General features: G+C 37.1%; 1 protein-coding gene across 6 annotated transcripts in view; it reads left to right on the forward strand.

Moving 5' to 3' along the window:
• Nucleotides 1-16,538, forward strand: part of SLC41A2 (solute carrier family 41 member 2) — a 115,360-nt gene that overhangs the window by 82,133 nt on the left and 16,689 nt on the right. For 4 of the 6 annotated variants that reach the window (XM_025882542.2, XM_025882543.2, XM_025882541.2 and 1 more), the window contains exons 9-10: nt 702-833; nt 2,368-2,516. In XM_025882542.2, the coding sequence (XP_025738327.1) occupies nt 702-833; nt 2,368-2,516 (281 nt within the window). Of the gene's footprint in view, nt 1-701; nt 838-2,367; nt 2,517-16,538 lie in introns of those variants that run through there. The other 2 variants (XM_073900370.1, XM_073900371.1) reach the window with 2 other exon arrangements.

Here is a 16,538-nt window from a genome sequence, read left to right on the forward strand (position 1 = left end):
GTGCTGTTTTGTCATACATTTTACTTTGTTATAAGCCCTATATACATTGTTATTATTTTTGCTTTAAATGGCCAGTTATTGTTTTAAAGAGATTAAAAATGAGAAAATGATATCTTTTTTATTTTCTGATTTATTTTACATTTCTAGCACTCTTCTTTTCTTTGTGTAGTTCCAGATTTCCATCTGGTTTTATGTTCCTTTTGCCAAGAGAAATTCTTGTAGGGCAGGTCTGTAAAGGATTTGAGAGGATAGCTGAGGTTGAAAGATGACTTTCTTGAGTATTTTTTTCAGTCCCTGATACCAGTTTCTTTAGTAACCTGAGAAGAGATATATCAAGCCTTCTGTATTTGAAAAAAATCAAGCTTATTTTTCCTCTCATTAAGGTGGTAAGCATTAAACATCTTGCTCCCTAGCTTTGTATCTTGGCCGTGGTTGTAATTTAAAAAAAATTATTTAGTCTGGTCTGCTTTCAGTCCGTGAGTCAGATTTGAAAAAATAATGCATGAGTCTTACATAACAATGACTTTATATCTTTGGAAAACCTACCTCAACATCAAATAAGTCAGCATTTCGGAAGAATTCTTTTTTGTTTGTTTGTTTTATTGGCCAAGGCTATAACATGAATTGCTTTGCCTTTGGTTGAATTTATGCAAGTTGTTTAAAATATAAGGATAACTGCTTTGTTTTTCCTTATGTTTCAGGTATTGGTGGTAATTTGGTGGCCATTCAGGCTAGTAGGATTTCTACCTACCTTCATTTACATAGCATTCCAGGAGAATTGCCTGATGAACCCAAAGGTTGTTACTACCCATTTAGGACTTTTTTTGGTCCAGGTATGTGCTTGTGGATTTTTACATATTGTATATCCGGACTAATTCTCTGAGAATAGAGACGGACAGCATTTGCTGAACACATATTTTGTCAGTTTGACGTGACTTTTTTATTCCTGAGACCTGAGTAGATTTTAAATAGAATAGATTCTGTTCATTAAATCTCAGTGAAAGAAAGTCATGTGTATCAGTTGTGCAGTTGCTGAGGAACTTTGTATACTTTTTCTGTTTCATCCTTTTCTCTGGGATGTCTTGTTCATGAGTCAAGAAGGAGGAACCTTATATACATAGGAAAGCATTGCTAGGTGATTTAGAGAGACAGATATACTGTCTTTCCTATATTAATCCTTTTGGCTTTTCTGAATGTAGGCATTTGATCCCAAACAAACAGGAGGAAAGGGAAAACCTCCGTAACAAGGAATAGTGTCTTGTCTGTGTCACCCAGGCAGTGACTACCAAAAAACTGTGACCGCAGTATTAAACCTCACAATTCTTGTCACTTCTTTTCTGATGAAAATAAAGGTTATTATTGACTTTTTCAAAATTTAAATTCAGTTAATTAACATAAAGTGTATTGTTAGTTTCAGAGGCAGAGCTCAGTGATTTAGCAGTCTTATATAATACCCAGTGCTCATTACATCAAGTGCCCTTCTTAATACCCCTCATCCAGTTACTCCATCCCGCCTACCCCTCTCCCCTCCAGCGACTCTTAGTTTGTTTCCTCTGATTAAGAGTCTCCCTTGGTTTGTCTCCCTCTCTGATGTTGTCTTGTTTTATTTTTCCTTCCCTTCCCCTATGCTCCTCTGTTTTGTTTTATAATTCCACATATGAATGAAATCATATGATAATTGTCTTTCTCTGATTGACTTATTTCGCTTAGCATAATACCCTCTAGTTCCACCCACCTTGTTGAAAATGGCAAGATTTCATTTTTTTCTGATGGCTGAGTAGTATTCCATTGTGTGTATATATATATATATATATATATATATATATATATATATATATATATATATATATATACCACATCTTGTTTATCCATTCATCTGTCAGTGGACATCTTCTTTCCATAGTTTGGCTATTGTGGACATTGCTGCTATGAACATTGGGGTGCAGGTGCTCCTTCGGATCCCTACATTTGTTACTATTGACTCCTGAATGAGGATCAGAAATTCCCACTGAAATATCAGTGAAAGAACTCTGAAAGAAAAGTAAAATTAGAACATTCCTGTGCTTTAAGAACTTTATGTGTTTTCTTTTGTCTTCCCTCTATTATTATGATAAATTTTAAAGTCTGACCAGTGTTCTTCATAGCAAGTTTTTATCAACTTCCTGCCATTCAATTAGCATATGACATACAATGAGAATTTCAAAGAATTAAGTAAACTGTGAGTGGTTGAAATGTATTGTTAGCAACAGAATTTTATGTGATGCTATACAGTATAGAAATGCGAAAGTAATCCTTAAATTTTAATAACTGTGACCTATTAGTAACCCAAATAGGATTTTGTTTTAACTTTTACATTTTCTAATACAGGAGTGAATAATAAATCTGCTCAGGTTCTACTGCTTCTTGTGATTCCTGGACATTTAATTTTCCTCTACACTATTCATTTGATGAAAAGTGGTCACACTTCTTTAACTGTGATCTTCATAGTGGTATATTCCCTTGCTGCTGTGCTGCAGGTAAGAGTTAAAACCTCTTGTAATCTCCTTTATCCTCAGACTGCTGTAAAAACAAAACTATGTAAATCTAAGAGCACGTGAACTGTTTTAACATTTTCAAAAAGCAAATGTATGCCTGTGTGGATTTCATCTTCCTAAAACCAAGAAACTCATGATCACTTTTAATATCATCTGATAAATAGAACCTTCGGATTTCCTGTTTCCTGAATTCCATGTCCCCCTCCCCCCCCTTTTTTTTCTGGTTGGTTCTCTCGTTTCATGTGAACACATTTTCTCATAGATTCCTGAGAGTGCATGAAAGCCTTTGCATGTTGTAAAGTGCTTTTACATGAATAGGTTGACTGGATATAAAATCGTTTCTTTTAGAATTTTCAATGCTTTGCTTCATTTGCCTTTTAACTTGTGTTAACCATCGAGAAGAACACTGCTGATCTCATTGTACGTGACTTCTTTTTATCTCCCTAGAAGTAGAAGCTTGCAAGATCTCTTTTTTCCTCTTGTTATTAAATTTCACGTCGATGTGCCCTGGTTTGGATATACTTTGTTTTGTTGGACATTTTTGACCCTTTCGGTCTAAAAATTCATGTTCTTCAGTTCTAGGAAAAGTTTTTGAATTATTTCTTTGATTTTTTTTTTCCCTCCATTTTCTCCCTTCTTTCTCCCTGGAGTCTTATTATTTCATTCCCAAAACTCTTGCATTAAATTTCTGATCTTATTCTCTTTTTCTCTTCTTTCTGGGAGATTTCTGTGCCTTTCTACATCTTTTTTCTGGTATGTCACTGAGAGTTCTGGAGAGAGTGGAGTTGAACATATACACTCAACTTGCCATCTTTCTGTGGGAGGAGGCTATTACTTTTAAAATTTAAGAAAATTGACTTTAGGGTGCCTGAGTGGCTCAGTTGGTTAAGTGACTGCCTTCAGCTCAGGTCATGATCCTGGAGTCCCTGGATTGAGTCCCGCATCGGGCTCCCTGCTCGGCAGGGAGTCTGCTTCTCCCTCTGACCCTCCCCGCCTCATGTGCTTTCTCTCCCTCATTCTCTGTCTCTCAAATAAATAAATAAAATCTTAAAAAAAAAAAAGAAAGAAAATTGACTTTATTTTAAAAATCTGATTGGTATAATACATACACAAAATTTTAAAATTAAATAGTAAACTGAATGGTTGTGGGAGGCTATTAATTTAAAAATTTTTAAATTTAAGAAAGTGTTCTACCTTTCCAGTCACATTCCTCAGAGATCATCATTGAAATATTTTAGCTGTTCCTTCTGATAGGTATCTGCAAGTCTTAAAGTAACATGCCTAAACTTTAGCCTTTTGCTAATAAAAACTGAGGATTTGAGGGGCTGTGTTAACACCCCATCTTTTCCATATACTTATATCACAATTTTTGGTTAAATTTGCAGCCAGTGTTTGTGTTATTGGGCCTGTGTAAACATAATGTACTATAGAGCCAGATAATATAGTATGATTATATTTCCTTTTTGTACACTTTATTTTTCTTGAGGTTAATAATTACATCTTTTTTCCTTTGCATCATTTTCCATAAACCCAGTCTTTCCAAGTTTCCACTTTATTTTGGCTTCTTAGGCTTGGATTCTTGCTAAACTCTATAGGATCAGCGCCTCCTACAGTGAGAAATCCCAACCTCATAAGAGATGTATTCAAATAATTCTTTGAAGAGTTAACATTTAAAGTTGGCCTTCATGACCAGCACTGTTCTAAGTGCATTAAACGTATTGATTCACTTAATTCTCACAAAAACTCTATGAGATTTGTTCTTTTCATGTAAATCAGTGATTTTCAAAGTGAAGTATATCGAAACCAATCCACTGTGTACAGGAAGAAAAAATTAAAACATCTGTTTATGTATTTTTTCCTCATTTGCTTAAAATGTTTTCTTCTATTTTTATGGTTGTTTTATAATAAACATATTAGCACAGTGTTAAATAAGTGGGCTCAGGTATTTTATACTAGGGCTAAATGATCTAAAACTTTTGGAGATTACTGAGTTAAAGCATAGAGATAAAGTACAAGAGCTTGTGTCAGAAGGAGAAAGTAATTCATACCCAGGATATAACTAGGAGGAGGAAGTAGATGAGAGAAGGTTAAGAAGGTAGATTAGGGCCATGTAGAAAAGCCTTAAATGCCAGGCAAAGGAGACTGGAATCTACTTTTAGAATAGCAAACACCCTATAACTGCATTGATATTTTAAATTTTCCTATAATACTTTGTAGTGCCTGAGATTTTATTAAAAGTCACCTATCAAATCATTCATTTATTCATCCAGTAAACCTTCATTCTACTAGATGCAGAGATGGTTTTAATCCCAGGATGAATACATTCAGACCCTATCCTCCAGGACTCATAGTCTGGAGGGAAGGCTACTACCTAAACAGATAATTACATTATATTGCAATATATAGATGCTGGGGATAGCTACCTATAAGGTGCTTTCAGCTTGGAAGAAAAAGCAACTAACTCTACCTAGGGAGTAATATTTTTCTGCTACTCAGTAGGGACAAAAGTTATTTCAAATGCTTTTCACCACTGGCTTCCTTTATTGCTGAATATGATACAGTCATTTATCTCTGTGTAGGTATTATGAAAAAGATGCATTCTTCAGTCCCATGGGAAATATTCAGAGATTGTTCTTTGGTCTGTTGATAAACATGCCATTTTTAGAGCATGTTTCTATTTGCAACTCTACCTCTTAGCCTCATGGATTGATTTTACATTTATGTGTATGGCTCTGTGCCAACACACTATCGCACATCATTTCACTTGAGTCAGTGAAGGATATAAGTAATTTTTCTGAACTTACAAAAATATTAGATTTCAGCCTATACTCCGAGAAATCCTACATGTCTTTTTTTAACCTCTGACTTAAATTCTGACAAGTAAAGATTTAAAAACTGGAGGTGAAGAAAGAATAATATTAATCTCTCTGTACACCTCCTGTATAAGATGGGAGGAATAGGAGTATCTACCTCATAACTTATTTTGAAGATTAAATGAGTTAATTATATAAAGCTTGCCACATAGTAGATGCTATTTAAGTGTTAGCTGATGCTGTCGTTGCTATTAAAGTTAGAATTATAAGTCGTGAGGCACTGATCTCAGATGACAATTGGAAAATATTTTTTTAATTTTGTAATGTTGATTGAATTTTCTTATGTATCTTTTACAACTTTCATTTTTATGGATTTTAGTTTGTACTTTCTCCCCAAGAATCAGATACCTGCCAGAGTAGATCTTTGCATGCACTTGACATTGTGTATTATTCCAATGGAATAGCTTAGAGTCCAGTTGCAAATGCTCGAATCAAACCATCATGTTCTGACACTAACATACGTGACACACATGTAAATGTGTACAGACAACTCTTTGGAAACTGAGGTTTGGATAAAAGACCTTCCCCTGCCTGCTTCAATCAATTCAGAGATGGACAGAATGAAGAAATACTTTTTAAAGACAAAGGCTCCTTGACCACTTAAGACTCATTTTATTATTACTTACTCGATTAGCTTCCCTTTCTGATCTGGGGTAAATTTATATTCGAAATGTTGGTTTAAGTCCCAGCTCTTACCCAAATATTTTAGTCCACTCTTCCCATCCCTAAACTCTGTATTTTGATTGAATATTCTATAATAAGGTTTTCTGATGCATGTTTAATTTCTTCCCACTTAGGTTCCTACCTTCTTGAGGCTAGAGACCAAGCCCTTTTCCCTGTGGTATTCCTCACAAGATATTATATAGTGGTTATTTTTGAATTCTTGGTGTTTTGCTTTCTTCCTAATATTCTTTGATGAATTCCCCCTCCCAACCCCTACCACCCAGTTCCCTAACCAACTAAATGAAGGAAATCTGTTTAAAAGAAACTTCATATTGGACTTATTATAATAACATAGTAACAATCATTTGCAGTATTTTTGCATTTAGATCTCTCTTCCTGGAAGCCTTGTTTGAATACCTAATTTGGTCTGAGTGCCCTTATTCTGTTCCCATAGTACCCTGTGGATATCATTATTCTAGCTTTCCCACATTTTATCGACATTATCTGTTTATGTGTGTTTCACTCATTCTAGAGAAGGGATCTTTGGCTTATTCATTTTACCTCATCCTATCCCTAGTGTTCAGTTAATGTTTGTTAAACTGAATGACTATCTCTCTCTCTCTCTCTCTTTTTTTTGGCTTGAGGTCCATTTCTTGCTGGAGCTTGGGATCACAGTTGTGTTTGGGGCTTGGGCCAGGCTCGCTGGAGGTCTTAGCATCCTTGTAAAGGAGCAGGCTGAGCAGGCCAGAGCCTAGGAGGTGGGAGCAGCTGGGGATAGGGGCCAGGGGGCTGCCCCCGAATAATTCTATCTTGCCAGCGACGTCTCTTCCTTCACTGGAGGGAGGAGAAAAGTTTACAACTGTATTTAAGCACTAGATATGCCAGAAAAACTGAAAAACCTAAGTTTTCTTCTCCTTGCTTTCAATAAACACCAGTTTTCTCTCTTTCAGTGACATAGGTATTGAAAATAAGAAACAATGAGAAATAAAACACAACCCCCCCAAATTCTGTCACCGTTCAGCCAGAATTATAAGGTTTTTCTGAAACATTTAGAGATGAAATGACTTGGTATCTAGAGAAAACAAAAGGTAGGGGTATATAGATAAAGCACTATTTGTCATGATTGATCGTTGGTGAAGCTGAGTGATGGTACATGAGAATGGTATGGGTTAATTTGTACTGTTCTTTTCTGTTTATGTTTGAACTTTTTCATAATGAGTTTTTAAAATTAAGGTTTTATTTCAGATGTTAACACAAAAGTTTTTTTGTTTGTTTTAGAGAGAGGGAGAAGGAGAGAGAGGGTCTTAAGTAGGCTCCACGCCCAGTGTGGCGCTCCATGCGGGACTCGATCTTACAACCCTGAGATCATGACGTGAGCCGAAATCAAGAGTCCCACGTTTAACTGACTGAGCCGCTCAGGTGCCTCTACCACAAGGGTTTTTTCAGAGCATGTTAGCTTTCTAATTTTGGTCCTGTAGCTGTATCTTACATCAAGTGAAAAGTAAAAAGTCAACTTGAATTTGAAATTGTTTGGGACTTGGAATGGTCAAGTATTTTGTATCTTATTTTGCCCTTGGCACACACTAACTACATTTTTTGAAACTAATCTTTAAGTTTAAAAATCCACTTACATGTCACAAATTACATTAAGAATTTATTATGTGTCTTGCAATGAGAAGGAACCTAACAAATGTGTTTTTGTTATGTGCAGGAAGGCCACCAAACCACAGTCAGTAGCTGTGATGGATTGTACGGTTACAAATGTTCTTGCCCAGGGCCCAAGAGCAGGCAGGATTAGTTGGAATATGTCAAGGCCAGAGTCACCCAGGTGCCCCAGTTGCTGGCTTTAGAACATAATTTTTTTCATCTGTGTCACATTAGCCCATTGAACCCACAACTTTGATTTTATAGAATCAGAGTGTACTTTCTTCCAAAAACTTAGAGATAATTGGGGTCTTTCTCTCTAAGTGTTGATTTCCTCTGCTTCACATCTTACTGATTCAGATGCTTCATTAACTGCACAAAGACTGTTAATTTGTGAAATCAAAAGCATAATATGGAATTACAGGCTGTGATGAATCTAGTTGGCCTTCCTTCTAAGATCTACCGAAGGGAATCCTGATATCTTCTTCAGGGTTTTCTGTCTCTAATTCATTTGTTTGCCTTATTCTCTGTAGTCTTTTTCAAGGATGTAGTATTTGACAGCATAATAAACCCAAGAAGGAACAAAAGTAACTATCAATCAAATAAGCAGACTGGCAATTTCTTGAGCAAAGAAGGAACAGGGTACATTGTGGCTCATTTCCGTATTTAATTTAAAGTCTCTACTAGTTTCCCTTTGTGTTTTGAAATCCTAACTGTGCTTCCTTTGTCTGAAAAGGCAAAAGCATGAAGCTTGGATGACAAACCCTTCATGAGGCAAAAAGATAAGCACATATAGAGTGTATTAATACTTTTTTGCTATAAAATATTTTAATGGAAAAAAAAGTGACTTTTCTAGTTCTATATACCTATTGAATGCCAACAAAGTGCTTGCTAATATAATTGGGAAACTATGAATCAGAACCATTTCTAAATGAAATTTTTAATTCCTTATTTTAGGCACTGATTGTTTCATGCAGAAAATTAGGTTATTAAGAACACTACTAAAATTCCAGCCTCACCAAATTCCATGAGAAAGTAATTGTGAAAGTTGGTTGTAGAAAATCTTTGCTTCTGGCTATATCTGTGGTTTCATGTGGGAGAGAAAATATTTCCTTTTTAAATGGTATAATGACAATAAGTTCTCAATATGTAAAATTGAGAATTGTACATGCCAGGATTTTATCAAATCCATAATAGTCTTCCAAGCACTGTGCTAGTCACCGTACAAAAGAAATAGAGGAAATTGTCCCTGGCCTTTACGATCTTTTCTCAGTTGTGGGAGATTGGACTTATATGCATGAAACAGAGAAGAGCCTAAGACTTCCCTCCCTATGACAATAGAGTCTTCCTCTGTAACTTCAGAATCAAACTTTTTTTGCCAATGCCTGGCTTTCATTCTTTAAAAGTGCTTCAGTAGATTTTTTTTTAAGGGGATGATCAGAGTATATATTATAGCTGATAACTTCAATTAATATCCATAAAGATGAAATTGTTCTTAGCAAGATAGTTAATTCTTATACTTTTTATTAATATGATTTTAAAAACAGGGCTCTCCTTAGTTTTTGTTACTACCTTTCAGTAGACAATATTTGGTTTTGAATTTTATACTTATGTGCAAATTGCACAGGTTCATATTCTCAGAAGAATTGTTCTTAGCAAATCTCAAGCCCACCTTAAACGAGCAAATGTATGCCCCTCATAATAAAATGTATAATTAGGATATCAATTAATGAATTTCCTGATAATGGTTTCTGTCTTATAAATAACAGTTTATGGTCATTTTGACACCTGTGTTTGTTATATGACCACGGCCACAGCACAGAGTGTAAAGAGCAAACATCTTCCATTTCTTATCTAGTAGAACGTGCGTGGGGCAGAAATATGGTCTGTATAGTCACTAGAAGAAACACTGACCACATCTTAGTTCTGAAGTCACGTTCACATGATTTGGTACCATTTTAACTGTGAATAGAGACATAAAATTAATCTTCCCACAGAAGAAAAATAGTTATAAGCCAGGCTACCTATAATCACAAATGTCACATAGGAAGGACAAAGGAAAGGAGACAGAAGATAAGATCCCACTATGCAGAATATTGTAGAAAGATCAGAGCTCCTTTGAGTCAGACATGAGTTGGAATCTCTGCTCTGCTACTTATTTTGTGACTTGAATCAAGTTTTGTAACTTCCCTGGCCTTATTTTTTTCCCCAACTCAGAGGATAGTAATGAGGGCTAAGCTAATGTGTATAAATTACTTGATGGAATTCCCAGGACATAATAAGTTTCCGATAATGGTAGTGGCTGCAGTTTATCATCATTATTGTGAGAGCCATCATTCCTTCCTTCCCCTCATTTTTGGAGCTGGTTATTCAATGCCCTGAGGCCTTTTTTTTTTTTTTTAACTTCCTCACCATTCACCTTCCTTTTGACCCCTGTTCTTTACTGCAGATCTCTCCTCTTGCTCTTCTGATGAGTGCCCTAAGCTTTAGATAGCAAGCACCCTTTCATTGCTTACCTTCGTATTGATATCTCCAGTCTGGACTCCGTTTCTACGTCTCCAGTTATATGTTGGAAGACATCTCAAATGTGACATGTCCGAACTAAATTCCTCGTTCTCCCCATAATCTTACCCATAGCTGGACAAGAAGCCACAAGGGGGTACAGTGAAAAGGGCAGTAGGCCAGGCTTAGGGCATACAAACAAAGATCCCCGAAACTTCTCCGGCCTTAGCTCCTGATACTGTCGAGTCCCTCTGGGACGGAGAGAGCCTTACTCACATAGACTTTATGCCATATGCACTGCTGGTGCTCCAGCTCCTAGCCATCACTGTCATCACCATTATCCTGCTACTGGTGGGACAGGAAGACTCCCAGACTAAGGAATAAGTATTTCTGGTCCCTTCCTAACTCTATGACTTTGGCTAAGTCACAGCACTGCTATGTGGCTTAGATTCCTCACTTGTAACAGAAGAGTGAAGATACTAACACTAAGGTGACCATATCAGTTTAGTCCAAACCAGGACACTTTTGAGAGCGAAAGGGAGCTGTTGATAATTAGAATGACGAGCATAAACCATTACTACCCTGGGCAAATGAGGAAGCACAGTGACCCTAGCTATTACTCAGATCCCCTCCTGCATTCATGATGTTTGATTTTGTGAATTCCTACTTCTACAGTAAAGATGATTTGTTACAAATCATTGTACACACTGAGTAATATGTATGCTAATATTAAAATGAGCTGGTAACTGCAACAGGCTATTAATATAAAAATCAATAATTACTACTAAAGTAATACTAAGTTAAACTGGTTTTTATGTGTTGGCCAGAAACCCAGGCAATATATAACATGTTATTTTCCTGAAAAATTGTATTCCATGTCCAAACAGCCAATTTTTTTCAAACAGCTAATTTTTAATGGGTCTGTTTTTACCCAGAAGTCTGTGTTCACCTCTCTATGCCATAATTTGACTTATATTGTAATGTTCAGTCATATCTCCTCTTGATCTTGTGAGAGGAAAAGAGTACTGGTCTCCTTATCACCTAAATTGTTCATTCTGAACATTTCCCATCTCTGACAGTTCCTTTCCCCTTCTTGAGGTTTGGTAATATCAGCCACTTTTTCAATATATGTAAAAGTTTCCCAAAAACAATAAAAGCAAATATTTATATTACATTTATTATTATTATTATTATTATTATTATTATGAGCCATTCACTGTTAGGCACTTTACATATAGGAGTTCACTGAGTACTCACCACAATTCCGTGAGCTAAGTTATGTTATTCCTATTCTCAGGTGAAGGCAGTTGATACAGAGAGAAATTGAGTGACTTGTCCAAGTCCATACAGCAAGATGGAGTCTACAGTCTATCCTCCTAACCACTGTGTTTTATAAGAATAAGTTTGACACTTTGTTGTGCTCTGAGAGGGTCATAGTCCTTAGGATGGCAATTTCTGAAGACTTAAAGCTGTCTTTTTTTCTCTGGTTTCATTAGATCTTCATATTTCTTCCAGCCAGGCATTTTGCCTCAGAAGGGCATTCATTCCACAGAGTTTACACAGAATCTATGTCTTTTGAAGTCAAGTAGGAATCCAGTCAAGAACATAAATATACCCTGAGTGTCCCGAGAGAAGGACAAAGTGCTATGGAATTTCAGTAGTGGGAGAGGTTTTCCCTGTGTGGGGAGGAAGATTTATAATGGATAAAATTTTGTTCTTTGGAATCCATAGAAAATGCCATTTCAGCAAAAGGAAGTAAATTCGGGGGTATTTACAGAATATAGTAAGAAAACTTCTGGAAAATAAGGTTGGAAATTACCGATTGTGGCAAGATCATGAAGGATCTTGAAGGCCACACTGAAGAGTTTATTGTGTTTTATAAAATGATGATTTTCAGACTTAGTTCCGCTTGCAACAAACTTGAGAGATCTGATACATTCATCTGATGGAGTGGAGTCTGTAGTATGTAAGGTCTTGGGCTCTGGTTTCCACCACTCATGCCTGTGTCAGCTTCGGCAAGGTAACCTCTCAGGGACTGTGTTTTCTCGTCTGTAAAAACTAGCTAGAATAGATGCACTGTGTGGGTTGTTTTAAGGATGAAATGAGGTAATCCATGTAAGATGCTATTACTGTCTATTTTCATATCATCATCTTCATCTTCAGCAGCTGTGGATTATTGGAGTAATGAGTCTCTTAGGGGATCAGAACCTATGGAATCTAGCATCAGGAGTCTCTACCGTGATTCCAATGCCCCACTAATTCCTTGGAGTCATTCTTCTCAATAAGAATGGTGGCAGCACGGCCTAACTGGAATCCCAGGATAACCAGCCACTAACTGAGAGTTCACTGGCTTAACCTTAGGCAATTTACTTAATTCCTTGGGGGTCTTATTGTTCTTACCTGTAAAATGAGAATGATGATTCCTTTTGCACAGCAGCAGTAATGTTTAAATGTGTGGCACGTAGTAGGCCTTATTAAATGGTGAGCTCATATTTTTTTTATTACCACACTAACTCCTGTTCATAGATGGCATCTCAAAGGAAAGAGCTAAGCAACCAGGGGATTTTATTTTATTTCACTTTATTTTATTTATTTAAGATTTTATTCATTTATTTGTCCAAGAGAGGGAAAGAAGAGGGCATAAGCAGGGGGAGGGAGAAGCAGGCTCCCTGCTGAGCAAGGAGCCCAATGTGGGGCTCAATCCCAGGACCCTGGAATCATGACCTGAGCTGAAGGCAGACGCTTAACTGACTGAGCCACCCAGGTGTTCCTTATTTATTTATTTTTAAGTAGGCTCCATGCCCAGCGTGGAGCCCATTGTGGGATTTGAATTCATGACTCTGAGATTAAGACCTGAGCTGAGACCAAGAGTTGGCCTCTTAACCGACTGAGCCACCCAGGTGCCCCAACCAGGGGATTTTTAACAGGTTGGCTGACCTCATTCACATTCTTTTCTCTCTCCTCAAGATTTAAATTCACCAGATTTCAAATGGAAAGTAAGGATCTCTTTATTTCTGTGTTACTATTCTGCCTCTGTCTCTTAATTGGTTTCTGTCAATTTGGGCTAAAGGAAGAGTCTGAAGAGAATGACAAAGGGAATGTGAGGGGAAGATCAACAGTTCCAAGAATTTTTTTTCCTCTCATTTAAAAAAAATCTACTTTAGCTTTGGGAGTTGATGAATATGGTTACCTTAAGGTAGGCAGTTGAAACAGGTGAATTTTTGAGATTCCTTTTTCGCCTTGTGATTGCCTTTTTGTGATATGATAGTGTGATGATGTTATTGTAGCTTAGGTTGTAAGGTCTGCAAATGGAGACACTTCCCTACATCCATATTTATGATTAATTCTCTAACCAAGTATGCTCGGGCTGCAGGCCAGTCAGGCACGAAAGATGAAATGATTGTCTGCCTCATTGGAGGGATAGCATGCTGCATCCTGGGTAGCAAGGCATTGAGAAAGGGAACTCTTTTCAGGCTTGTCGACCCTGATGAAGATGAAGGTAGGGCCAAAGAAGCTGAGCCATCTTTTTCTAGTGTTCTGGTTAGGATGTAACCAGCCATGCTCTGGATCCTGCTGAGATTGCAGGCATGACTTAGAGGACTTTTCACATCACCGACAAAAAAATCTTATAACACAGTTCTGTGAAAGCACTTAATTGAAAAACATTAAAAACCATTACTCAAGAAATTTGCCAGAATAAAATCTTGGTTGGTTGTGATCCCAGAATATTCACCATAGAAATACTGACCTGATTGATTTTATAATTAAACATTTTTAGCTTATTTTAAAAAATAAATATTTAGTACCATACCAGTTTTTTTATTTTAAAGCTAAATGTCCATGTTAGTTCTATTAAAAGGAATGTTGGGGTGCCTGGGTGGCTCAGTCGGTTAAGTGTCTGCCTTTGGCTCAAGTCATGATTCCAGGGTCCTGGGATCGAGCCCCGCATCTGGCTCCCTGCTCAGGAGAGCCTGCTTCTCCCTCTGCCTGCAGCTCCCCCTGCTTGTGCATTCTCTCTCTCTCTCTCTGACAAATAAATAAAATGTTTAAAAATAAACAAAAGGAATGTTTAAAGGATGTCAGAGGAGGATGAGACCATCATTCGGTATCTAAAAAAAAGAGACAAAGTGGAATTTATTGCTCACTGTTGTAAGGGAGCTATGCTGGGATCTGGCAGAATCTCTCCAGCCCAGCAAACTACTGATCTTACATAGGATTTTAGGGAAGTATGGAGCTGAGGGATTGGCAGATGTTCAAAGGCACGAGTGGGTTGATGCCATCTGTGGAAGTATGGTTACTGGGGTGTGACTAGTGTTATTTGGTTGGCCCCAAGCCGTAAATGTATTGGACTGAATTTGTTCCTCATTGGCTACTTCAGAAGTAAGGACTGTCTTTGATTGGCTGGCTTTTAAAGTGTGTTCAGTAATGTAATTTATTTGTTGACTGAATGAATTCAAAACCAGTTCTGATGACTTTCCGCTAAAGAATCATCAGTGTTTTCCTAAGAGTGTATGAACTTTCTAAATTCTCAGTCTCTGTTTTTGTTCTTCGCTCAGTCAAAGCTGCAGGAGATCATTAGGGATCGTCCAGACCTTCACCTATGTTGCTGATTCTTCTTGAAGATGGGGTTTCATTTGTGAAGATATGATTTTCAGTTTATATTAATCAGCAGAATGTCATTTTTTTTCTTTGAGTCATTTGCTGAAACATCTGCTGGCACAGTGGCTGTCGAAGAATTTGAGGCACTAGACAATAAACATCAAAGGACTGTGAGACAAACAAGAATAATGAAAAGTATTAGAAGAAGGGACTAGAATATATGTCACTAGCATAACCTAAGATTTTTCAGGCGTGACCCAGAAAACAAGCATTCCCTAGGTAGCCAGATTGCCTTTTCGTTTAGCTTAGATATAGATTGCTTTGTTTCTTTTCTTTTTCTGTTTTTTAAAGATTTTATTTATGGGATGCCTGGGTGGTTTAGTCATTAAAGTGTCTGCCTTCGGCTCAGGTCATGATCCCAGGGTCCTGGGATTGAACCCCGCCCAAATTGGGCTCCCTGCTCAGCGGGAAGCCTGCCTCTCCCTCATCCACTACCCCGGCTTGTGTTCTCTTTCTCACTGTGTCTCTCTCCGTCAAATAAATAAATAAGATTTTATTTATTTATTTGACGGAGAGAGAGCACAAGTAGGCAGAGCAGCCGGCAGAGGGAGAGGAAGAAGCAGGCTGGGACTCGATCCCAGGACCCTGAGATTATGACCTGAGCCGAACGCAGCCTCTTAACCGACTGAGCCACCCAGGTGCCCCCAGATTCCTTTATTTCATCTTTAATGTTGGTCAGCTATAAATAACATGAATGTTAGTAGTGGTTTTGGTTGGCCAAAAGAAAGTCCAAAACCATTCTATTAGCTATAGCTGGAACTATTATTTTGATAGTCTTGTGTGGAAGCTGTCTACTTGTATGGTCATCTCTCTTCTCAGAATCTTGTGTTAATAGTCAGTTTTCCATGAATCATCTGTTTCTGGAAGTGCTCTGGAGAACCTGTTTTAGGTTCTTGACTGGTATTACCTCCAGCTCTGCTAAGGTCCCTTCCACTTTTTTTTTCTAGAGGATGTTGCTAGTTGTTTAGTCTTATCCAGGGATTATGTTTTGTTTTGTTTTGTTTTTAGCTGAATAATGGGCATTCCTTTCAGAAAGAGTTGTACCTGAATGTAGACAAAAAGACCAGGGATGATTTTATTCATCATCATAGACTCAGCACCAGCCCCTGCCTGTTACAGTAAATAATTATCAAATAAGTATCCAGCTTTATAGTATTTTTAGATTATTTTAGGCATTTCAGTCATGTTTCTTCATGCAGATTCTGATCTCATTGAAAGCAATAACTATGTCGTATTCTTTTCTGAATAAAGCTTATCACAGTGTTTTCTGTGTTAGGTATAAATAAGTATTTGTTAAATTGGATTCAAGATGTATCGAGTGTACTTTGAGTATTTGGGCAAATACTGACACAGTTCCTCATTGTTTGAGTAGAAGAAGCCAGACCCAAAAAGAATACATAACATATTGTTACATTTATTTTCAGCACAGATAAAGGCATAAACAACAACAACAAAAGTAAGTGAAGTTTAATAACTAACCTGTATCAGATAAGAACTGTCTGGTGAGTGATCGGGATAGTTCTTCTTTTCTCGCCCATATTTGATGAGCCACTGTTCTTGGATACCTTACTTACAAGAAGAATAAGAACTAATATTTATTAAGTGCCTATTAACTGTCAGACATTTTTTTTAAAGATTTTATTTATTTATTTGACAGAGAGAT

The sequence above is a fragment of the Callorhinus ursinus genome, unplaced genomic scaffold (genome assembly GCF_003265705.2).
Source record: "Callorhinus ursinus isolate GAN/ISIS: 27379988/994484 unplaced genomic scaffold, GSC_fseal_2.0 scaffold14, whole genome shotgun sequence".
Taxonomy (NCBI): Eukaryota; Metazoa; Chordata; class Mammalia; order Carnivora; family Otariidae; genus Callorhinus; species Callorhinus ursinus.